The sequence below is a fragment of the Pseudophryne corroboree genome, chromosome 6 (genome assembly GCF_028390025.1).
Source record: "Pseudophryne corroboree isolate aPseCor3 chromosome 6, aPseCor3.hap2, whole genome shotgun sequence".
Taxonomy (NCBI): domain Eukaryota; kingdom Metazoa; phylum Chordata; class Amphibia; order Anura; family Myobatrachidae; genus Pseudophryne; species Pseudophryne corroboree.
In genome coordinates this window covers 377,131,352-377,157,026 of record NC_086449.1, presented here as the reverse complement: position 1 = coordinate 377,157,026, position 25,675 = coordinate 377,131,352, and the positions used below count along the sequence as shown (strand labels likewise).

The window sequence follows — 25,675 nt, the reverse complement described above, 5'->3', positions numbered from 1 at the left end:
AACTATAAGGGGCACAACTATAAGGGGCACAGCAAAAGGGGGACAACTATAAGGGGCACAGCAAAAGGGGCACAACTATAAGGGGCACAGCAAAAGGGGCACAACTATAAGGGGCACAACTATAAGGGGCACATCAAAAGGGGCACAACTATAAGTGGCACAACTATAAGGGGCACCGCAAAAGGGGCACAACTACAAGGGGCACAGCAACAGGGGCACAACTATAAGGGGCACAGCAAAAGGGGCACAATTACAAGGGGCACAACTATAAGGGGCACAGCAAAAGGGGCACAACTACAAGGGGCACAGCAACAGGGGCACAACTATAAGGGGCACAGCAAAAGGGGCACAACTACAAGGGGCACAACTACAAGGGGCACAGCAAAAGGGGCACAACTACAAGGGGCACAACTACAAGGGGCACAGCAACAGGGGCACAACTATAAGGGGCACAGCAACAGGGGCACAGCAAAAGGGGCACAACTACAAGGGGCACAGCAACTGGGGGCACAAATACAAGGGGCACAGCAACTGTGGGTCACAACTACAAGGGGCACAGCAACTGGGGGGCACAACTACAAGGGGCACAGCAACTGGGGGGCACAACTACAAGGGGCACAGCAACTGGGGGCACAATTACAGGGGTCACAGCTACTGGGGGCACAGCTACTGGGGGCAAAGCTACAGGGTGCACAGCGACTGGGGTCACAGCTACTGGGGGCAAAGCTACAGGGGGCACAGCGACTGGGGGCACAGCTAGGGGGCACAGCTATTGGGTGCAAAGCTACAAGGGGCACAGCGACTGGGGTCACAACTACTGGGGGCAAAGCTACAGGGGTCCCAGCGACTGGGGGCACAACTACTCAGGGCACTGCTACAAGGGGCACAGCTACAACGGGCACAGCTACAGGGGTCACAACTACTGGGGGCACAGCCACAAGGGGCAAAGCTACAGGGGGCACAGCTACAAAGGGCACAGCAACTGGGGGCACAACTACAGGGGTCACAACTACTCGTGGCACTGCTACAGGGGGCAAAGCTACTAGGGGTACAGCTACTAGGCTCAACTATTGGGGGAGCCTGCTCCATCATCCCAGCTAGCAGCAGCACTCTCCACTGTCTATGCTAACGTCCTCCCGCGTCAGCGAGTGTATAATATTCATTAATTTCTCTCTCTCCTCCTGTGGATTACTTTGTTTGTAAGTATAATTTTCATTTTTACAGGTACCGGCCCTATTGGATTCTACTGGATAAGTGGACGTGACCAGCGTGGGATGTAGGTAAGTAATCTCTCTCTCATTTTTACAGGAACCACCTATTGGATTCTACATGGACAAGTGGACGTGATCGGCGTGGAATGCAGGTAAGTATGTGTGAGTGTGTAAGTGTGTTTTAATAAATTTTTACTTTCACGGTGTGTGTGTTGTGTTTTTATTTGGGTATTTTTGTTGTTGTAGAACTACAGGTACCAGCGGGCCCGTTATTTCCCTGCATGCTGGTACTTGAGGTTCTCCAAGCACCAGCAAGCGGGGGAGGCTTGCTGGGCCTTGTAGTTCCCCAACAAAAAAAACAATATTCTTTTTTATACACACTTATGGCTACTTATGGCTATCAGCCCGGCACCCACCGCCCAGGGGTGCTGGGGACAGCCTCGAGCTTCACCCCTGGCCCTTGGGTGCCTGGAGGGGGGGGGGACCTCTTGATTTAAGGGGTCCCCACTCCTCCAGGGAACCCCGACCAGTGGTGACTAGTTGGGGGGGGGGGTAATGCCACGGCCGCAGGGACCTACATAAATGTGTCCCCCGGCTGTGGCATTATGTCCCTGGCTAGTGGAGCCCGGTGCTGGTTTTAAAAATACGAGGGACCCCTACATCTTTTGTCCCCCGTATTTTTGGAACTAGGACCGGTCTAAGAGCCCGGTGCTGGTTGTCTAAATACGGGGAACCCCTGTCCAATTTTTTCCCAGTATTTAAACAACAAGAGCCCGAGGCTGGTTATACTTAGGAAGGGGGACCTCACACATTTTTTTTTTTTACATTTTTTAACCCATTCAGACCCTTCTCCATTAAGTTAATGGAAGCCCTGGACAACAAAATTGCATTCATGTCCTCCTCCCACTCCCTTCCCAAACACTAATTTAAATTTTTTTCTATAAAAAAGTACAATATATCACAAGTATGATGAGCAGGCAGGCAGCGGGCATTGGCGGCATCGGATTGAGATGCAAATTAGTGGCGGAGGGCTGGGTCAGTTGATGGTGGGCGAGTTTGTAAGCCATTGGCGGTGGCAGCAGGCATCGGCTCAGAGGCAGTAGCAGGCATTGGCTCGGCGGCGGTAGGGGTCATCGGCAGGATTCGGCGGACATTATGGCTGTAGTGCCTCACCAGCCTCTGACCTCACCGCACGCCACTGCCCCAGCATGCTGTGGTCACACACCCATCCAGGGGGGGGCGGGAGGGGCACAGGAAGTTATTGTACCGGGGCACAGGATTTCTCTTGGCAGGCCTGTTAATGCTGATCCAGTCGCTACATAGGAGGATAATGTATTATAATTGATCATGAGAATAGTTACCCTTCCTGGGTTAATAATATGTTGACTCTGCCAAGTAGTTAGGAAAGCAGCTCACAGTGAGTGACTTTTACTGCTCAGTAGTGGAATCCGTCAGCCATGGAGCGCATATAGGCCCTCATTCCGAGTTGATCGCTCGCAAGGCGAATTTAGCAGAGTTGCTCACGCTAAGCCTACGCCTACTGGGAGTGTATCTTAGCTTCTTAAAATTGCGACCGATGTATTCGCAATATTGCGATTACAAACTACTTAGCAGTTTCAGAGTAGCTTCAGACTTACTCGGTATCTGCGATCAGTTCAGTGCTTGTCGTTCCTGGTTTGACGTCATAAACACACCCAGCGTTCGCCCAGACACTCCCCCGTTTCTCCGGCCACTCCTGCGTTTTTTCCGGAAACGGTAGCGTTTTTATCCACACGCCCCTAAAACGCCGTGTTTCCGCCCAGTAACACCCATTTCCTGTCAATCACACTACGATCGCCGGAGCGAAGAAAAAGCCGTGAGTAAAAATACTATCTTCATGGTAAAATTACTTGGCGCAGTCGCAGTGCGATTATTGCGCATGCGTACTAAGCGGAATTTCACTGCGATGCAATGAAAATTACCGAGCGAACGACTCGGAATGAGGGCCATAGTCCTGTACTACAGTCCGTGCTGGCGGCCGGATACACACTGCTGCAGGGAGCTGCTCAGATGATCAATGCGCCACCTGGGATGCTGAGGTCAGGTGCTGCTCAGTTTACACAGGCTGTAGTCAATTTTGCGGTTCAGTCTAGATGTAATGCCGGTGCTTGGAATTTGCACTCCTGTGGATCCAATGCAATGGGACACTATGGAGTCATCTCCAAAACACCAGAAGGAGCAAGTGTAGATAGATCAACGGGTTTTGTTCCTGATTGGACATTAGGTTTAACCAAAACTGGGATATAAATCAGAGGACCCTCTGGATATGTTCTTAAGGTGGATGAAATTATAAATATGTATTGGTAATGTATACGGAATTTGCTTCCACTCGGATTAAATAAGTGGAACGCATATGTTAAGGACATATAAATACCAACTTCCAGTTATGCGCAATTAATCTGGAACGCAAGAAATACTATGAACTTCAAATATGGTATTTCTGCTCATGCGCGGTAACAGTGGAACGCAAACTGGAACACATACACTTCCGGTTCCGGTCTGAGCGGCGAGATGTCCAATTGGGAATTAATGACATTTTGAACGTTTTTCTGGTATATAAGGGACTGTCACACATACTTCTGAATGTCACGATCCGGGTATCTGGACGCCATTTCTTACCTATCAGATGCCTCCTAAGGCTGGCTCAGCGCTCCAGGACCGGATCCCATCTGTTATCCTGATGTGCACATTCCCGCATCCTCTCCTGTTTCTCTGGACGCAGTCACAGTAACGCCTTATACATCTGGCATGGCGTCTCCCGTGGCCTCCGCCGCCGTCCCTGAGCTTCTGCATTCAGAGTGGCGTTTACGTCAGCCGCGGCCTCCGCTGTGTCCGCGTGGTCGGATGTGCATCTGTCAGCCTGGCGTCTCCTGTCTCCGGTGGCCGGCGCCGCCATTACTGTTTTCCAGACCACATGGATTACAATCCAAACTTCCCTCCAAGTGTCTGCATGGGCGCAGCCATCTTGGATTCTGTCAGCTGATCTTTCCTACCAATCCGTTGTCAGTATTATTAATTTGCATAATTGCCTAGCCAATGCCTTCCTTGCTGCAGGTATAAATAGGTTGTGCCTGAGCAAGGAAGGCGTCAGTGCTTTGGTTGTCAAACCTAGTTCCAGTTTGTCTCTCTCCTGTGATTGTCTTCCAGGTTCCAGCTCCTGTCTCCAGACTTCTGCTATAGAGACCCGCACCAGCATTCCATCTGCGGTGTAGCCTGACTCTCCGATCCATTCTGGACTCACCTGTTTCCAGCTACAACAATCACCTGCTTCCAGCCCAGCTTCCAGCAGTGTACAGCTTCTCTTAAAGGGCCGGTGTACCAGCATTCCATCTGCGGTGTAGCCTGACTCTCCGATCCATTCTGGACTCACCTGTTTCCAGCTACAACAATCACCTGCTTCCAGCCCAGCTTCCAGCAGTGTACAGCTTCTCTTAAAGGGCCGGTGTCCTTTCTGCAGTTTACCTCTCTCCACCGGTCTTATTATTTCTCCGTTCTCAAATTCTACATTTCATCTATATTGCATCGCTCTCAAGCTTTATTTACTATTTAACTGGTTCCAGCCAGTATCCACTCCGTGCCAACACCTGTCTGGTTCTAACCAGTACCCACAGCAGCATTTTATCTACAGCAGTCCAGCTTTCCCTGGAACACCAGCTGGTACGACCCTGGGCTTTCCTCATTGCTACAGTTGAGCCTGGTAAGGACTTTCCAACTTGTAGATAATAAGAACTGTCTCATACCACCAGAGCTCTGTGGCCCCTGCCACCCTGTAGTACCCAGGAACTGTATTATTATTTTTCTGCTGATTTTTATGTTCTTTTACTGCTACTGTGATGCATGGAGTTTGTCATAAATAAACATCATTGACTTTTATTCCTGGTTGTCGTGGTCACGCCTTCGGGCAATTCTTCTATATGTCTAGGGGTCTGATACAACCGGCCAGGTTCCATTACACCTCAGCCCCTACAACTGAGGCTGCCTCCCGTCAGCTCAGGCCCTCAGTTGTGACACTGAAGAAGGATCAAGGTGGATCCGAAACGCGTTAAGTGTTGTGTGGACTCTGATCAGCAGCCAGAACGGTAATATCGTGGAGGTCTCCAGTGGTGAGCGCATTACCCGGGTCTGTTCTATATATCTTTTTCATCGTGGGAACCCAGGGGAGACGTATTGACACCAGAGACGGTCATGGTCGGAGTGATGTATATGCTTGTTTACATGTTTTTTATTGTGAGTGCAATGTTTTACTATTACAATACTTTTTTGCATACAAAGGTATTGCATGATTATTTCTCCACTGTGCATTCACTACACCTTGATGCAAACAAACTATAATAGCAGAGTGGGCACAGTTTTTGTGTTTCATCAGGTCCTGCAATAGGATTAAACTGAGCAATAGGAGAAACTTGAGAGCTGACCTTTTGGACTTTGCATAAACAAAAGATGACTTTCATTGAGGACCTTTTGTTTTAAATGGTGAATATAATTTCTCCTCACATGGTTCAAATTATAGCGCCATTGTATTTGATTGTATTTGCTGCTTAATGTGTTTTATTACAGAGGGTGAAGTTCGAGAGACCCTCATAAATCCTAATACAGGCAGCTTTCTTTGTTTATTGCGGACTATTTATATGTATTTTTAATATATCATTGTAACTTACTGTATATAAAACACATTCAGCGTCATCCTCTGGACCTAAACTAAACAGATGACTTCAGCGGTCACATGATGGTGCGGCCGTCTTCCGCCCTCAGTAAGACTCTTACTGAGGGCGGAAGACGGTTACTGTAGCAGAGCGGAAGTAGTTGCTGCTCTGCGTGTGTAGTGTGCCGGTGGGGGTGTGTGTGAGGCTGTGCAGTGACAGGGAGCAGGGCTGCGGCGGGAAAGCGGGAAGTGCTGTGGCTGTCTTTTACAGGCAGGAGGTGATGTCTCCGGTCGGGCAGCTGTGTGTAGTTGTTCCTGCTTAGCGCGGAAGCCTACAGACTGATGTTCCCCTTCCCGGTGTGCTGCTAGTCCCGTCCAGTGTGCTGCTAGTCCCGTCCAGTGTGCTGACACAGAAATATATAGCTACCAGCTGGGGTTTCTGCCTGTCCCTGTGTCTGATCAGCGCTTCGACTCCTCGGCTTCCATCTCCCTTCAGTCATTAATCGTATGTCATTAAGGTTTGTTGTAGGAAGAAACAGCATCCATGTACGTAAGCTTTAATATCTGGAATTCCAGGTGTAGGTGGTCATTGTGCAGCATCCTATGCAAAACAGTAGATGCATGAAAGTGCACAGTATACATGTGTAATGTATGTATTATATGCAGTGTATTTTGCAGCTATACACTCAATTTCTTTTACATTTAGTTAGTCTGGGGGTTTAACTGTAGGAGAATACCCAGTACGAAGTATACTTATATTAATTCTGTTTCTACTAGCAATGAAGACTGAGGAACAAAATACAAGCATGTCATTTATTGACACCGCTATCAAGATGAGACGAGAGGCACAGGACAGAAAGGTTGTCTTGGCCTGGGCTTTCCTGAATGGCTCTTTGGCAGGGATGATTTACACTGAAATGTGAGTTCAATGACTGTAAATGTCTTTGATGTCAGCGCATTCCCAATAGACTGTGTCGGATTATCCCAGGTGTTGCCTGATATGTGCTTAGATCAGTGGTTTCCAAACTCTTTTGAATCACGGCGCCCTAGAATATCAGAATTTTTTTCACGGCACCCCCTAGGCCAAAAATTTCTTATTGAGAAATTTAGAAAGAAATATTACATTAAGTAGATTGCGTTTATATGTCATCCTTCGGGTCAGTTGTGTGGTGAGGGACAAGATTTGCTTCTGTTTGACGACATATTTTATGACTGGCAGCCACCAGCACTGGTTTTGCCTATTATATTGACCATAAATAATTTGAATTGGTCCTGGACCACCAATCCAAGGCACCCCTGCAAGTGTCCCGAGACACCCCAGGGAGCCACGGCACACAGTTTGGGAACCTCTGTCTTAGATGATCATTCCTTGGGGTCGATTCTATTCGGCAACTAATGAACAGCGCCGGGAATTAGCTCCCGACGCTATTCAATTCAGCAACTAATTACCTGCAATTGTCGGGAATTCTTCTCTCATCCCCGGGGGATGAGAAGAGAAACCCGACAAAAGTGCTGCCTCGCGCCGGGGAGTTAAGTCGGAGAATGCCCGTTCTCCCGACAATTCAACCTGTTTTGTCGGCGAGAACGGGCCATCGCTGACGTAACTAGTTGCTGAATTGAATAGCGTCGGGAGCTAATTCCCGGCGCTATTCATTAGTTGCCGAATAGAATCGACCCCCTTGTGTGGTACTATATAAGGAGACCATCTTAATATTGAAGGTTATGTTTATGGGGAAACCTTACTGGATTTCTGTTATTTATAATGACATTTATTTCTTTTCAGGACTTGTAAAAAGATTAGTACTTATTATAACATTTCAGACTGGCCCTTGTGGTATATTGGTAAGTTGTTTATTTTTCATTCACAACTACCTGAAAGTATAAGTATTTGGGATGTAAATTGTGGTCCTAAAGGTGCGTACACACTAGGCGATACTTTAGAACAGGGGTGGGGAACCTTTTTTTCTACCGAGGGCCATTTGGATATTTATAAAATCCTTCGGGGGCCATACAAAAATGCTTAACTTAAAAAATGACCCTGCCCCCCCAGTAGGTCTGCCCCTTAGAGGTACTGTGTGTGCGCCGGAGGCGCGCGCGCCCAAAAAATGGGTGTGGCCAGTTAAAATGGGACGTCATACGTATATGCCCCCAATAGTCCAGTGCCAGGTATACAAATGCCCCCCACAGTGCCAGGTATACAAATGCCCCCCACAGTGCCAGGTATACAAATGCCCCCCACAGTGCCAGGTATACAAATGCCCCCCACAGTGCCAGGTATACAAATGCCCCCCACAGTGCCAGGTATACAGATGCCCCCCGCCCCTCCCTCCCCCCGCGCTGCTTACCGCTGCTGCTGGTTGCTGCTCCATTCGGCGGCGTTTCTCGTGTGTCAGGACAGGAAGGAGAGCGCGGGTGTCGGGCGGCGGCGTGTAGGACTTCAAACCAGCCGCGGGTTCGAGAGCCAATCAGAGCTCGCGGACCGGCAGCCGCTGCTCCTGATTGCCTGCCGGTCCCCGAGCTCTGATTGGCTCACGAACCGGCGGCTGGTTTGAAGTCCTACACGCCGCCACCCCGACATAGCCGCGCTCTCCTCCCTGTCCTGACAGCTGAGACACGCTGCCGCCGGACTGAGCGGCAGCGTGTCTCACTGACAGAAGCGGGTGGGCCGGAGCAAACGGCTTCGCGGGCCTTATACGGCCCGCGGGCCGGAGGTTCCCCACCCCTGCTTTAGAAGATATCGCTCAGTTTCACCCTTCTGAGCAATATCATTTCTCTGACGTCCTAGTGGATGCTGGGACTCCGTCAGGACCATGGGGATTAGCGGCTCCGCAGGAGACAGGGCACAAAAATAAAAGCTTTAGGACTAGGTGGTGTGCACTGGCTCCTCCCCCTATGACCCTCCTCCAAGCCTCAGTTAGGTTTTTGTGCCCGTCCGAGCAGGGTGCAATCTAGGTGGCTCTCCTAAAGAGCTGCTTAGAAAAAGTTATTAGGTTTTTTATTTTCAGTGAGTCCTGCTGGCAACAGGCTCACTGCAACGAGGGACTTAGGGGAGAAGAAGTGAACTCACCTGCGTGCAGGATGGATTGGCTTCTTAGGCTACTGGACACCATTAGCTCCAGAGGGATCGAACACAGGCCCAGCCATGGAGTCCGGTCCCGGAGCCGCGCCGCCGACCCCCTTGCAGATGCCGAAAAGTGAAGAGGTCCAGATACTGGCGGCAGAAGACTTTTCAGTCTTCATGAGGTAGCGCACAGCACTGCAGCTGTGTGCCATTGTTGTCAGCACACTTCACACCAGCGGTCACTGGGGGTGCAGGGCGCTGGGGGGGGGCGCCCTGGGCAGCAATGATAATACCGTGTTCTGGCTAAAAATACATCACATATAGCCCCTGGGGCTATATGGATGTATTTAACCCCTGCCAGGTCTCACAAACACCGGGAGAAGAGCCCGCCGAAATAGGGGGCGGGGCCTATCTCCTCAGCACACAGCGCCATTTTCCTGCACAGCTCCGCTGCGAGGAAGGCTCCCAGGACTCTCCCCTGCACTGCACTACAGAAACAGGGTAAAAAAAAAACAGAGAGGGGGGGCACTTTTTTGGCGATATTGATATATTAAGCTGCTATAAAGGAAACAACACTTCTGTAGGGTTGTTCCTATATATTTATAGCGCTTGGGTGTGTGCTGGCAAACTCTCCCTCTGTCTCCCCAAAGGGCTAGTGGGGTCCTGTCTTCGATAAGAGCATTCCCTGTGTGTCTGCTGTGTGTCGGTACGTGTGTGTCGACATGTATGAGGACGATGTTGGTGTGGAGGCGGAGCAATTGCCGGTAATGGTGATGTCACCCCCTAGGGAGTCGACACCGGAATGGATGGCTTTGTTTATGGAATTACGTGATAATGTCAGCACGTTACAAAAATCAGTTGACGACATGAGACGGCCGGCAAACCAGTTAGTACCTGTCCAGGCGTCTCAGACACCGTCAGGGGCTGTAAAACGCCCTTTACCTCAGTCGGTCGACACAGACCCAGACACGGACACCGAATCTAGTGTCGACGGTGAAGAAACAAACGTATTTTCCAGTAGGGCCACACGTTATATGATCACGGCAATGAAGGAGGCTTTGCATATCTCTGATACTGCAAGTACCACAAAAATGGGTATTATGTGGGGTCTGAAAAAACTACCTGTAGTTTTTCCTGAATCAGAGGAATTGAATGAAGTGTGTGATGAAGCGTGGGTTAACCCCGATAGAAAACTGCTAATTTCAAAGAAGTTATTGGCATTATATCCTTTCCCGCCAGAGGTTAGGGCGCGCTGGGAAACACCCCCTAGGGTAGATAAGGCGCTCACACGTTTATCTAAACAAGTAGCGTTACCGTCTCCTGATACGGCCACCCTCAAAGAACCAGCTGATAGAAGGCTGGAAAATATCCTAAAAAGTATATACACACATACTGGTGTTATACTGCGACCAGCAATCGCTTCAGCCTGGATGTGCAGTGCTAGAGTCGCGTGGTCGGATTCCCTGACTGAAAATATTGATACCCTGGATAGGGACAGTATTTTATTGACTATAGAGCAATTAAAGGATGCTTTTCTTTATATGCGAGATGCTCAGAGGGATATTTGCACTCTGGCATCGAGAGTAAGTGCGATGTCCATATCTGCCAGAAGAAGTTTATGGACGCGACAGTGGTCAGGTGATGCGGATTCCAAACGGCATATGGAAGTATTGCCGTATAAAGGGGAGGAATTATTTGGGGTCGGTCTATCGGATTTGGTGGCCACGGCAACAGCCGGGAAATCCACCTTTTTACCTCAGGTCCCCTCCCAACAGAAAGACACCGTCTTTTCAGCCGCAGTCCTTTCGTTCCTATAAGAACAAGCGGGCAAAAGGACAGTCATATCTGCCCCGAGGCAAAGGAAAGGGTAAGAGAGTGCACCAAGCAGCTCCCTCCCAGGAGCAGAAGCCCTCCCCGGCTTCTGAAAAGCCCTCAGCATGACGTTGGGGCTTTACAAGCGGACTCAGGGGCGGTGGGGGGTCGACTCAAGAATTTCAGCGCACAGTGGGCTCACTCACAGGTGGACCCCTGGATCCTGCAGGTAGTATTTCAGGGTTACAGGTTGGAATTCGAGAAGTCTCCCCCTCGCCGGTTCCTAAAGTCTGCTCTGCCAACGTCTCCCTCAGACAGGGCGACGGTATTGGAAGCCATTCACAAGCTGTATTCTCAGCAGGTGATAGTCAAGGTACCCCTCCTACAACAGGGAAAGGGGTATTATTCCACACTATTTGTGGTACCGAAGCCGGACGGCTCGGTAAGACCTATTCTAAATCTGAAATCTTTGAACCTGTACATACAAAAATTCAAGTTCAAGATGGAGTCACTCAGAGCAGTGATAGCGAATCTGGAAGAAGGGGACTTTATGGTGTCCCTGGACATCAAGGATGCTTACCTGCATGTCCCAATTTGCCCTTCACATCAAGGGTACCTCAGGTTCGTGGTGCAAAACTGTCATTATCAGTTTCAGACGCTGCCGTTTGGATTGTCCATGGCACCTCGGGTCTTTACCAAGGTAATGGCCGAAATGATGTTTCTTCTGCGAAGAAAAGGCGTATTAATTATCCCTTACTTGGACGATCTCCTGATAAGGGCAAGGTCCAGAGAACAGCTGGAGGACGTAGTAGCACTAACCCAAGTAGTGCTGCAACAGCACGGGTGGATTCTGAATTTTCCAAAATGTCAATTGACCCCGACGACACGTCTGCTGTTCCTGGGAATGATTCTGGACACGGTTCAGAAAAAGGTGTTTCTTTCGGAGGAGAAAGCCAGGGAGTTATCCGAACTTGTCAGGAACCTCCTAAAACCAGGAAAAGTGTCTGTGCATCAATGCACAAGAGTCCTGGGAAAAATGGTGGCTTCTTACGAAGCGATTCCATTCGGCAGATTCCACGCACGAACTTTTCAGTGGGATCTGCTGGACAAATGGTCCGGATCGCATCTGCAGATGCATCAGCGGATAACTTTGTCTCCACGGACAAGGGTGTCTCTTCTGTGGTGGTTGCAGAGTGCTCATCTGTTAGAGGGCCGCAGATTCGGCATACAGGACTGGGTCCTGGTGACCACGGATGCCAGTCTGAGAGGCTGGGGAGCGGTCACACAGGGAAGAAACTTCCAGGGAGTGTGGTCAAGCCTGGAGATGTCTCTTCACATAAATATACTGGAGCTAAGAGCGATTTACAATGCTCTAAGCCTGGCAAAACCCCTGCTTCAGGGTCAGCCGGTGTTGATCCAGTCGGACAACATCACGGCAGTCGCCCACGTAAACAGACAGGGCGGCACAAGAAGCAGGAGGGCAATGGCAGAAGCTGCAAGGATTCTTCGCTGGGCGGAAGATCATGTGATAGCACTGTCAGCAGTGTTCATTCCGGGAGTGGACAACTGGGAAGCGGACTTCCTCAGCAGACACGATCTACACCCGGGAGAGTGGGGACTTCATCCAGAAGTCTTTCACATGATTGTGAACCGTTGGGAAAAACCAAAGGTGGATATGATGGCGTCCCGCCTCAACAAAAAACTGGACAGGTATTGCGCCAGGTCAAGAGACCCTCAGGCAATAGCTGTGGACGCTCTGGTAACACCGTGGGTGTTCCAGTCAGTGTATGTGTTTCCTCCTCTGCCTCTCATACCAAAAGTACTGAGAATTATACGGCAAAGGGGAGTAAGAACGATACTCGTGGCTCCGGATTGGCCAAGAAGAACTTGGTACCCGGAACTTCAGGAGATGCTCACGGAAGATCCGTGGCCTCTACCTCTAAGACGGGGCCTGCTTCAGCAGGGACCGTGTCTATTCCAAGACTTACCGCGGCTGCGTTTGACGGCATGGCGGTTGAACGCCGAATTCTAAGGGAAAAAGGCATTCCGGAAGAGGTCATCCCTACCCTGGTAAAAGCCAGGAAGGAGGTGACTGCACAACATTATCACCGCGTTTGGAGAAAATATGTTGCGTGGTGTGAGGCCAGGAAGGCCCCGACGGAGGAATTTCAACTGGGTCGATTCCTACATTTCCTGCAAACAGGATTGTCTATGGGCCTCAAATTAGGGTCCATTAAGGTTCAAATTTCGGCCCTGTCGATTTTCTTCCAGAAAGAATTGGCTTCAGTTCCTGAAGTCCAGACTTTTGTAAAAGGAGTACTACATATACAGCCCCCGGTTGTGCCCCCAGTGGCTCCGTGGGATCTTAATGTAGTTTTGGATTTTCTCAAATCCCATTGGTTTGAGCCACTCAAATCGGTGGATTTGAAATATCTTACATGGAAAGTAACCATGCTACTGGCCCTGGCTTCAGCCAGGAGAGTGTCAGAATTGGCGGCTTTATCGTATAAAAGCCCATATCTGATTTTCCATTCGGACAGGGCAGAACTGCGGACGCGTCCTCAGTTTCTGCCTAAGGTGGTTTCAGCGTTTCACCTGAACCAGCCTATTGTGGTGCCTGCGGCTACTAGCGATTTGGAGGATTCCAAGTTGCTAGACGTTGTCAGGGCATTGAAAATATATATTTCAAGGACGGCTGGAGTCAGAAAATCTGACTCGCTGTTTATACTGTATGCACCCAACAAGCTGGGTGCTCCTGCTTCTAAGCAGACGATTGCTCGTTGGATTTGTAGCACAATTCAACTTGCACATTCTGTGACAGGCCTGCCACAGCCTAAATCTATCAAGGCCCATTCCACAAGGAAGGTGGGCTCATCTTGGGCGGCTGCCCGAGGGGTCTCGGCATTACAACTCTGCCGAGCAGCTACGTGGTCGGGGGAGAACACGTTTGTAAAATTCTACAAATTTGATACCCTGGCTAAAGAGGACCTGGAGTTCTCTCATTCGGTGCTGCAGAGTCATCCGCACTCTCCCGCCCGTTTGGGAGCTTTGGTATAATCCCCATGGTCCTGACGGAGTCCCAGCATCCACTAGGACGTCAGAGAAAATAAGATTTTACTTACCGATAAATCTATTTCTCGTAGTCCGTAGTGGATGCTGGGCGCCCATCCCAAGTGCGGATTGTCTGCAATACTTGTACATAGTTATTGTTACAAAAAAATCGGGTTGTTATTGTTGTGAGCCGTCTGTTTAGAGGCTCCTACGTTTGTCATACTGTTAACTGGGTTCAGATCACAGGTTGTACGGTGTGATTGGTGTGGCTGGTATGAGTCTTACCCGGGATTCAAAATCCTTCCTTATTGTGTACGCTCGTCCGGGCACAGTATCCTAACTGAGGCTTGGAGGAGGGTCATAGGGGGAGGAGCCAGTGCACACCACCTAGTCCTAAAGCTTTTATTTTTGTGCCCTGTCTCCTGCGGAGCCGCTAATCCCCATGGTCCTGACGGAGTCCCAGCATCCACTACGGACTACGAGAAATAGATTTATCGGTAAGTAAAATCTTATTTTTAAATTATCGCCCAGTGTGGACGATGTCTTATTTTGTGACATAACAATCTTTTAATTTGCAAATTGGTATGCGTGGCAACTAAAAATAGCTAGTCCTAATTGAAAGCTGATTAAATATGAAAGTAACATTGGAGCATTCACAGATATGAATGAGTTCCTGCAATATGTTAAAATTATATGATGTAATTTGTACCTTTCTGTTACATCGGAGCGTTGTGAAGCCTTTGTAGTTATCTGCATGCAAGTCGCCTATTTCATAACAAGGATTTGACTAGACAAATACTAGATTTCTTTTTATGTGTTTATTGATCATATTGTTCTAACTTCATTTGCACAAATGCAGATAGATGTGCACTAAAACTTATAGGTTTGCAGTGCAGGACAGTCCTTGCAGACATTTGCACATGTTTGGTGGATTAAGGATATGCCTAGTAAAGAATGGTATGTTAACTGAGCCATGCAGAAACAAGTGTTCTTTTTTTCAGTTCCAGATGGGGTAAAGAGGGAGAATTGTAGGGGTATTCAATGCAGTGGTGGACACAAGTGCAAAAATATCATTTGGGCCCTTCCTCCTCCACCCTATCCCACGTTACCAATATCCACATGCAGTGGGTCACAGTGAGGCAGAGCATGACGGGGGTACAAGCACAATATCCTGCGTGGTGTGGAGTACCTTGGTGAGGACAGGAACACAGCGGCTCTGTCCCTGAAAGGGGCCCCCCATCCCTTATGCTTTCCTCAGTTTGGCACTTGGTTAGGCAAGACCTTGACTGTGCTAGTTACAGGTTGTGAGTTACATTTAATTCAAAGACAACAGTGCATCAGAAAAAAAGGTACAGCTGTCATACTTAGAGGTATGTTGCTGTGATTATCAGCACTGATAGGTGGTAGGACTCTTCTATCAGTCCGGCATACACAGGGTCATCCCTGTCTACCTAAGGTAAGGGGCAGGTCCCTCAGGCAGGGGGGCCCATCCTGCTCTCTGCACTAGGCCATTCCTCTGACATTGCTCAAAATGGTGTGCAAGGGCCAGGGGATAAATCATTGCTGGTCTGGGCAGCAGGGTGCCCTCCATTCCTCAGGGCCCCCAGTGCACTGCACCTGCTACACCAATGGTAGTTCTGCCTCTGATTCAGTGCTGTGCAGAGGTGCACATAGCCATTTCCATTCTGCACAAGGATTAACATTTTGCACCAGTCCAAACTGCACCATGTTGCAGTTTGGTAGGTGATCATCAAACAGTGTAATAAAGCTTTACACGCAAGTAATAAATAGTTCAAATGTCCCCTTACTCTATATAATTTAGTACAACAGTGTTTCTGCTTCAGGGTCCATAGGCTCCACAGGAATACCATGGGGTTTAGGTGATTTGGAACAAACCGGGCACCAAACAGTTAAAGCTGTTCGGTCCCAGATTGCACTGGGTCCTCCTCGCCTATAACCATCCCCCAGCCCCAGGCCATTCAGTTTTGTTTTGGCGCCAGCAGCAGCAACTGGATGCACTTTTTTTTACAGGAGACTGCTTTTGCAGCCTAAAGCTTTTTTATGTACCAGAGCTGACAGCGCCAGGTGGTCGATGGAACAACGGTGCTGCAGCTCCATCACTCACGCTGGCGCAGCAACATTGGTGATAAGGTTCAGTGTTTCGGCGGAGAACGGGGGAAGATAAGTGGCAGTTCAAGGCCTCCAGAGTTGTAGACACTGGAGGTGCTGATTGCGGAAACCGGGTTGCTTGTGTCTTCCGCTAGATAACCAGGGCATAGCTATACTAGCATGGGGACGCTTGTAAGCTGGTAGCAATGTTGGGGGGGGGGGGGGAGAAATATCAGCATAGGGGAGCTAGGCTCTCCTCGTTAGCACCTCCCCCAGCCCATGGCGTGATTCTTTGAGAGTTTTTCTGGACTGTAAAATACTACCGCCCTCCTCCTTCCCCAGTGATACTCAGACAGCGCTGGCTTCAGAGGTCTCAGGAGGTCGGGTCCAGTCCCCTCTATACCTTTCCCTGAGGACAGGTTATGCAGTACTTATCCTACCATTCTTTAAGGGTCTAGTCAGTGCCCAATGTTAAATGCATTATGTGACTTGTTGCTAGCTACTGCTGTTTGTGTTCAAACTCTGCTGTATTGATTATACTGTCCCTGTTTTTGACATCCTAAGCGTCCAGATGAGTTACACCCTCATCTCAGTCAGCGCAGGCCTCATATTCTGATCAGGAGGAAGACTATGTCTCAGACTTTGGTTTTTGTCCAGAACAGTGTCCTAAAGTGGATATTTCTGCCTTAGTCAGGGCAGTCATAACTATACTTGACATAGAGGAGGAGGAACCAGCTTCTAGGCCTAAGGCTCCTAACTTTAAGCGACAGAGTCATTAAGGCAGAGTTCCCTCAGTCAAATCAGCTCACTGAGCTTATGCGCGAGGCTGTAGTACTCCTAACCGGAAGTTTCAGTTACCAACAAAGCTGGCTTCTATATATCCTAACCCAGAGGGAGAATATATGAAGTGGGGACTACCCCCCCCCCCCCCCCCCCCCCTCCTCTCTGTAGACGCTCATATCGCTCGGCTAGTGAAGAGCTCTACATTGCCCATACCTTCCTCATCCTCTCTTAAGGATGCATCAGATAGGAAAATAGAGATTTTCCTGAGAACCATTTTTCTCTGACGTCCTTGTGGATGCTGGGACTCCGTCAGGACCATGGGGAATAGCGGCTCCGCAGGAGACTGGGCACAAAAGTAAAAGCTTTAGGACTACCTGGTGTGCACTGGCTCCTCCCCCTATGACCCTCCTCCAAGCCTCAGTTAGATTTTTGTGCCCGAACGAGAAGGGTGCACACTAGGTGGCTCTCCTGAGCTGCTTAGTGAAAAAGTTTAAGTTAGGTTTTTTATTTTCAGTGAGTCCTGCTGGCAACAGGCTCACTGCATCGAGGGACTAAGGGGAGAAGAAGCGAACTCACCTGCGTGCAGAGTGGATTGGGCTTCTTAGGCTACTGGACATTAGCTCCAGAGGGACCGATCACAGGCCCAGCCATGGATAGGTCCCAGAGCCGCGCCGCCGGCCCCCTTACAGAGCCAGAAGACAGAAGAGGTCCGGAAAATCGGCGGCAGAAGACGTCCTGTCTTCACTAAGGTAGCGCACAGCACCGCAGCTGTGCGCCATTGCTCTCAGCACACTTCACACTCCGGTCACTGAGGGTGCAGGGCGCTGGGGGGGGGGCGCCCTGAGACGCAATAAAAACACCTTGGATGGCAAAAAATACATCACATATAGCTCCTGGGCTATATGGATGCATTTAACCCCTGCCAGTTTTCCTTAAAAAAGCGGGAGAAAGGCCGCCGAGAAGGGGGCGGAGCCTATCTCCTCAGCACACAAGCGCCATTTTACCTCACAGCTCCGCTGGAAGGACGTCTCCCTGACTCTCCCCTGCAGTCCTGCACTACAGAAACAGGGTAAAACAAGAGAGGGGGGGCACTAAATTGGCATAAGAATCTATACAGCAGCTATATTAGGGAGAAACACTTATACAAGGTTGTCCCTATACATTATATATAGCGCTCTGGTGTGTGCTGGCAAACTCTCCCTCTGTCTCCCCAAAGGGCTAGTGGGGTCCTGTCCTCTATCAGAGCATTCCCTGTGTGTGCTGTGTGTCGGTACGTTTGTGTCGACATGTATGAGGAGGAAAATGGTGTGGAGGCGGAGCAATTGCCTGTAATAGTGATGTCACCCCCTAGGGAGTCGACACCTGACTGGATGGTCTTATGGAAGGAATTACGTGATAGCGTCAGCACTTTACAAAAGACTGTTGACGACATGAGACAGCCGGCAAATCAGTTAGTACCTGTCCAGGCGTCTCAAACACCGTCAGGGGCTCTAAAGCGCCCGTTACCTCAGATGGTCGACACAGACCCAGACACGGACACTGACTCCAGTGTCGACGGTGAGGAAACAAACGTGATTTCCAGTAGGGCCACACGTTACATGATCACGGCAATGAAGGAGGTTTTGAACATTTCTGATACTACAAGTACCACAAAAAAGAGTATTATGTGGGGTGTGAAAAAAACTACCCGTAGTTTTTCCTGAATCAGATGAATTAAATGAGGTGTGTGATGAAGCGTGGGTTTCCCCCGATAAAAAACTGATAATTTCTAAAAAATTATTGGCATTATACCCTTTCCCGCCAGAGGTTAGGGCGCGTTGGGAAACACCCCCTAGGGTAGATAAAGCGCTCACACGCTTATCAAAACAAGTGGCGTTACCGTCTCCTGATACGGCCGCCCTCAAGGAACCAGCTGATAGGAAGCTGGAAAATATCCTAAAAAGTATATACACACATACTGGTGTTATACTGCGACCAGCAATCGCCTCAGCCTGGATGTGCAGTGCTGGGGTGGCTTGGTCGGATTCCCTGACTGAAAATATTGATACCCTGGATAGGGACAGTATATTATTGACTATAGAGCATTTAAAGGATGCATTTCTATATATGCGAGATGCACAGAGGGATATTTGCACTCTGGCATCAAGAGTAAGTGCGCTGTCCATTTCTGCCAGAAGAGGGTTATGGGCGCGACAGTGGTCAGGTGATGCGGATTCCAAACTGCATATGGAAGTATTGCCGTATAAAGGGGAGGAGTTATTTGGGGTTGGTCTATCGGACCTGGTGGCAACGGCTGGGAAATCCACCTTTTTACCCCAGGTCACCTCTCAGCAGAAAAAGACACCGTCTTTTCAGGCTCAGTCCTTTCGTCCCCATAAGGGCAAGCGGGCAAAAGGCCACTCATTTCTGCCCCGGGGCAGAGGAAGGGGAAAAAGACTGCATCAGGCAGCCTCTTCCCAGGAACAGAAGCCCTCCCCCGCTTCTGCCAAGTCCTCAGCATGACGCTGGGGCCTTACAAGCGGACTCAGGCACGGTGGGGGGCCGTCTCAAGAATTTCAGCGCGCAGTGGGCTCACTCGCAAGTGGATCCCTGGATCCTGCAGGTAGTATCTCAGGGGTACAAATTGGAATTCGAGACGTCTCCCCCTCGCCGGTTCCTGAAGTCTGCTTTACCAACGTCTCCCTCCGACAGGGAGGCGGTATTGGAAGCCATTCACAAGCTGTATTCCCAGCAGGTGATAATCAAGGTACCCCTCCTGCAACAGGGAAAGTGGTATTATTCCACGCTGTTTGTGGTGCCGAAGCCGGACGGCTCGGTGAGACCTATTTTAAATCTGAAATCCTTGAACACTTACATACAAAGGTTCAAATTCAAGATGGAGTCACTCAGAGCAGTGATAGCGAACCTGGAAGAAGGGGACTATATGGTGTCTCTGGACATCAAGGATGCTTACCTCCATGTCCCAATTTGCCCTTCTCACCAAGGGTACCTCAGGTTTGTGGTACAGAACTGTCATTATCAGTTTCAGACGCTGCCGTTTGGATTGTCCACGGCACCCCGGGTCTTTACCAAGGTAATGGCCGAAATGATGATTCTTCTTCGAAGAAAAGGCGTCTTAATTATCCCTTACTTGGACGATCTCCTGATAAGGGCAAGGTCCAGAGAACAGTTAGAGGTCGGAGTAGCACTATCTCAAGTAGTGCTACGACAGCACGGGTGGATTCTAAATATTCCAAAATCGCAGCTGATTCCGACGACACGTCTGCTGTTCCTAGGGATGATTCTGGACACAGTCCAGAAAAAGGTGTTTCTCCCGGAGGAGAAAGCCAGGGAGTTATCCGAGCTAGTCAGGAACCTCCTAAAACCAGGCCAAGTGTCAGTGCATCAATGCACAAGGGTCCTGGGAAAAATGGTGGCTTCTTACGAAGCGATTCCATTCGGCAGATTCCACGCAAGAACCTTTCAGTGGGATCTGCTGGACAAATGGTCCGGATCGCATCTGCAGATGCATCAGCGGATAACTTTGTCTCCACGGACAAGGGTGTCTCTTCTGTGGTGGTTGCAGAGTGCTCATCTGTTAGAGGGCCGCAGATTCGGCATTCAGGACTGGGTCCTGGTGACCACGGATGCCAGCCTGAGAGGCTGGGGAGCAGTCACACAGGGAAGAAATTTCCAGGGCTTGTGGTCAAGCCTGGAAACGTCACTTCACATAAATATCCTGGAACTAAGGGCCATTTACAATGCCCTAAGTCAAGCAAGGCCTCTGCTTCAGGGTCAGCCGGTGTTGATCCAGTCGGACAACATCACGGCAGTCGCCCACTTAAACAGACAGGGCGGCACAAGAAGCAGGAGAGCGATGGCAGAAGCTGCAAGGATTCTTCGCTGGGCGGAAAATCATGTGATAGCACTGTCAGCAGTGTTCATTCCCGGAGTGGACAACTGGGAAGCAGATTTTCTCAGCAGACACGATCTCCACCCGGGAGAGTGGGGACTTCATCCAGAAGTCTTCCAACTGATTGTAAACCGTTGGGAAAAACCAAAGGTGAACATGATGGCGTCCCGCCTCACCAAAAAACTAGACAGGTATTGCGCCAGGTCAAGGGACCCTCAGGCAATAGCGGTGGATGCTCTGGTAACACCGTGGGTGTACCAGTCAGTGTATGTGTTCCCTCCTCTGCCTCTCATACCCAAGGTACTGAGGATTATAAGACGGAGAGGAGTAAGAACTATACTCGTGGCTCCGGATTGGCCAAGAAGGACTTGGTACCCGGAACTTCAAGAGATGCTCACGGAGGATCCGTGGCCTCTACCTCTAAGAAGGGACCTGCTTCAGCAAGGACCCTGTCTGTTCCAAGACTTACCGCGGCTGCGTTTGACGGCATGGCGGTTGAACGCCGGATCCTGAAGGAAAAAGGCATTCCAGATGAAGTCATTCCTACCCTGATCAAAGCCAGGAAGGATGTAACTGCACAACATTATCACCGTATTTGGAGGAAATATGTTGCGTGGTGCGAGGCCAGGAAGGCCCCGACAGAGGAATTTCAACTAGGTCGTTTCCTGCATTTCCTGCAAACAGGACTGTCCATGGGCCTAAAATTAGGATCCATTAAGGTTCAAATTTCGGCCTTGTCGATTTTCTTCCAGAAAGAATTGGCTTCAGTTCCTGAAGTCCAGACTTTTGTAAAGGGGGTACTGCATATACAGCCGCCCTTTGTGCCTCCAGTGGCACCCTGGGATCTCAATGTGGTTTTGGGATTCCTAAAATCTCATTGGTTCGAACCACTTGCCACAGTGGATTTAAAATATCTCACATGGAAAGTGGTAATGCTGTTGGCCCTGGCTTCAGCCAGGCGCGTATCAGAATTAGCGGCTTTATCCTATAAAAGCCCTTACCTGATATTTCATTCGGATAGGGCGGAATTGAGGACTCGCCCTCAATTTCTCCCTAAGGTGGTTTCAGCGTTTCACCTAAACCAACCTGTTGTGGTGCCTGCGGCTACTGAGGACTTGGAGGATTCCAAGTTACTGGATGTAGTCAGGGCCCTGAAAATATATGTTTCCAGGACGGCTGGAGTCAGAAAATCTGACTCGCTGTTTATATTGTATGCACCCAACAAGCTGGGTGCTCCTGCTTCTAAGCAGACTATTGCTCGTTGGATTTGTAGTACAATTCAGCTTGCACATTCTGTGGCAGGCCTGCCACAGCCAAAATCTGTCAATGCCCATTCCACAAGGAAGGTGGGCTCATCTTGGGCGGCTGCCCGAGGGGTCTCGGCTTTACAACTTTGCCGAGCAGCTACGTGGTCAGGGGAAAACACGTTTGTAAAATTCTACAAATTTGATACCCTGGCTAAGGAGGACCTGGAGTTCTCTCATTCGGTGCTGCAGAGTCATCCGCACTCTCCCGCCCGTTTGGGAGCTTTGGTATAATCCCCATGGTCCTGACGGAGTCCCAGCATCCACAAGGACGTCAGAGAAAATAAGAATTTACTTACCGATAATTCTATTTCTCGTAGTCCGTAGTGGATGCTGGGCGCCCATCCCAAGTGCGGATTGTCTGCAATACTTGTACATAGTTATTGTTGCCAAAAATTCGGGTTTTTGTTGTAGTGAGCCATCTGTTCTGGAGGCTCCTCATGTTATCATACTGTTAACTGGGTTTAGATCACAAGTTATATGGTGTGATTGGTGTGGCTGGTATGAGTCTTACCCGGGATTCAAAAATCCTTCCTTATTGTGTACGCTCGTCCGGGCACAGTATCTTAACTGAGGCTTGGAGGAGGGTCATAGGGGGAGGAGCCAGTGCACACCAGGTAGTCCTAAAGCTTTTACTTTTGTGCCCAGTCTCCTGCGGAGCCGCTATTCCCCATGGTCCTGACGGAGTCCCAGCATCCACTACGGACTACGAGAAATAGAATTATCGGTAAGTAAATTCTTATTTTCTCTTACATCCTAGAGGATGCTGGGGACTCCAAAAGGACCATGGGGTATAGACTGGATCCGCAAGAGCTTGGGCACACTGAAAAGACATAAACTGGGTGTGAACTGGCTCCTCCCTCTATGCCCCTCCTCCAGACATCAGTTAGACTTTGTGCCCAGGACTGACTGGACACTCACTAGGGGAGCTCTCCTGAGTTTCTCTAGAAAAGACTTTTGTTAGGTTTTTTATTTTTAGGGAGACCTGCTGGCTACAGGCTCCCTGCAGCGAGGGACTGAGGGGAGAGAAGCAGACCTACTTCTACTTAGTTAAGGGCTCTGCTTCTTAGGCTACCGAACACCGTTAGCTCCAGAGGGTTTGATCACTTGGTGCGCCTAGCTGCTTGTTCCCGGAGCCGCGCCGTCACCCCCCTCACAGAAGCCAGAAGAAAAGTCGGTGAGTATGAGAAGAGCAGAAGACTTCAGGACGGCAGAAGACTTTAGTAACCAGGTACAGCGCAGCGGTAACGCTGTGCTCAATGCTCCCACACATTATCAAGAAAGGCACTCACAGGGTGCAGGGCGCTGGGGGGGGCGCCCTGGGCGGCATGTTACTGAGGTCCGGGGCCGGCAGAAGCCTTTTCGGTGCCTCGGCACCGTTTCTCTCACCCCCGCCGGCATTTTTGCATTTTCAAATTTGGCGGGCTGAAGCGCCATCTTCTCCAACACGCGGCTTAAGGAGACGCTGCCCGGGACCTCCGCAACTCCTCTCACAGTAACGGGGAGCTAATCGGGAGGGGGGGGCGCTGTTGTGGTGCATTTTATTATGGTTTAAGCAGCGCTGGTCACATATATCCCTTGACGGGATATATGGGCGCTGGGGTGTGAGCTGGCATACTCCCTCTGTGTCCTCTATCTGGGCTTCATTGTGGGCCTGTCCCCTAGCTGAGACATTCTGTGTGTGTCCGTGTGTCGTTACTACGTGTCGGCATGTCTGAGGCTGAATGTTATTCACCGGAGGAGGTTATTGGGAGAGCGGATGCGGGGCTAGATTTGGGCCTGTCGGCGCAGCCGACACCTGATTTACTCTCATTGCTTAGTACGATTAATACGAATGTAGCTTCTTTATCAAAGAGATTGGATAAGTCGGAGTCACAGACACAGGTGTGGAAAAAGTCCATGGAGGAGGCTTTGTCTCAGGTGCAGACCCCATCGGGGTCGCAAAAGCGGCCGTTTAATCAAGTGGTAGATACTGATACCGACACCGACTCTGATTCCGAGGTCGATTTCACTGAGGCTGCTTTACATCCACGATTAGTTAAGAGTATTCAATACATGATTGTGGCTATAAAAGAGGTTTTACACATTTCTGATGAACCTGCGGTACAGGAAACAAGGATTTGCTTGTTCAAGGGAAAAAAACCTGAGGTGAAGTTTCCCCCCTCTCATGAAATGAATACTCTTTGTGAAAAGGCTTGGGAGTCGCCGGACAAGAGGTGGCAGATTCCCAAGAGGATTTACATGGCGTATCCTTTCCCCTCTGATGACAGGGAAAAATGGGAGTCTTCTCCAAATGTTGACAAAGCTCTATCTCGTTTGTCTAAGAAAGTGGCGCTTCCGTCTCCTGACACGGCAGCTCTCAAGGATCCGGCGATCGCAATCTGGAGACGTCTCTGAAGTCCATTTTCGCTAATTCGGGTGCATTGCTCAGACCTGCTGTGGCATCGGTATGGGTGAGTAGTGCTATTGCTGAATGGGCTGAGAATTTAGCTAATGATATGGATACCCTTGATAAAGATAATGTTCTTTTGACTCTTGGTTATATCAAGGACGCTGCAGATTACCTGAAGGATGCGGCGAGGGATGTTATTCTCTTGGGATCAAGAGCCAATGCCATGTCAATATCGGCCAGGAGGGCGTTGTGGATCCATCAATGGAATGCTGATGCCGACTCCAAGAGAGCTATGGAAGCTTTACCCTTCAAAGATACTGTCTTGTTTGGGGACGGCTTGGCTGACCTGGTCTCTACCGCGACTGCGGGTATGTCCTCTTTTCTTCCCTATGTTCCCACACAACAGAAAAAGGCACCACATCAGCAGATGCAGTCCTTTCGTCCCAATAAGTACAGGCGTGGAAAAGGTTCGTCCTTCCTCTCTTCAAAGGGAAGAGGAAGGAAGTCGCCTGCCGTGCCAGGCGCCCAGGACCAAAAGTCCTCCCCTGCCTCTACCAAGTCCACCGCATGACGCTGGGGCTTCCCTGGGGGAGTCCGGACAAGTGGGGAACCGTCTGCGAATCTTCAGTCACGTCTGGATTCAATCAGACCTGGATCCTTGGGTCCTAGAGATTGTGTCTCAGGGATACAAGCTGGAGTTTCGGGAGGTGCCCCCTCACCGGTTTTTCATTTTGGCCTTACCAGTGTCTCTTCCGGACAGGGAGGTGGTGCTGGCAGCGATACAAAAATTGTGTCAACAGAGGGTCATTGTTCCCGTTCCCCCGTCCCAATGGGGGGAGGGGTTCTACTCGAGCCTCTTTGTTGTGCCGAAACCGGACGGTTCGGTCAGACCGATTCTGAATCTAAAATCCCTCAATCCATACTTGAAAGTTTTCAAGTTCAAGATGGAATCTCTTCGAGCTGTGATTGCCAGCCTGGAAGGGGGGGATTTTATGGCGTCAGTCGACATAAAGGATGCCTACTTACACGTCCCGATATATCCTTCGCATCAGGCCTTCCTCAGGTTTGCGATACAGGATTCTCATTACCAATTTCAGACGTTGCCGTTTGGGCTTTCCACGGCCCCGAGGATTTTCACCAAGGTCATGGCAGAAATGATGGTTCTCCTGCGCAAGCAAGGGGTTACAATTATCCAATTATCCCGTACTTGGACAATCTCCTGATAAAGGCGAGGTCCAAGGAACAGTTGCTGAGAAGTGTAAATTTGTCGCTGTCTGTTCTGCGACAGCACGGTTGGGTGCTCAATTTGCCAAAATCTCAGTTGATTCCGACCAATCGGCTGCCTTTTCTGGGCATGATTCTGGACACGGAATTACAGA

The 25,675-nt window shown here is 49.8% G+C and overlaps 2 protein-coding genes across 7 annotated transcripts in view; one reads left to right on the top strand and one right to left on the bottom strand.

Annotated features, from left to right (window-relative positions):
* The window catches only part of LOC134932379 (carboxypeptidase A2-like), a 233,040-nt gene extending 227,038 nt beyond the window's left edge, over nucleotides 1-6,002 (bottom strand). The window contains exon 1 of the mRNA XM_063926750.1: nucleotides 5,909-6,002. Within this exon, the coding sequence (XP_063782820.1) occupies nucleotides 5,909-5,934 (26 nt within the window). The 5' untranslated portion in view covers nucleotides 5,935-6,002. The remainder of the gene's footprint in view (nucleotides 1-5,908) is intronic.
* A 14-nt stretch (nucleotides 6,003-6,016) lies between these two features.
* Nucleotides 6,017-25,675, top strand: part of TMEM209 (transmembrane protein 209) — a 161,590-nt gene continuing 141,931 nt past the window's right edge. For 3 of the 6 annotated variants that reach the window (XM_063926747.1, XM_063926743.1, XM_063926746.1), the window contains exons 1-3: nucleotides 6,018-6,410; nucleotides 6,670-6,811; nucleotides 7,676-7,734. In XM_063926747.1, coding sequence (XP_063782817.1) covers nucleotides 6,672-6,811; nucleotides 7,676-7,734 — 199 coding nt within the window. In that variant the 5' untranslated portion in view covers nucleotides 6,018-6,410; nucleotides 6,670-6,671. Of the gene's footprint in view, nucleotides 6,411-6,669; nucleotides 6,812-7,675; nucleotides 7,735-25,675 lie in introns of all 6 variants that reach the window. The other 3 variants (XM_063926748.1, XM_063926745.1, XM_063926744.1) reach the window with 3 other exon arrangements.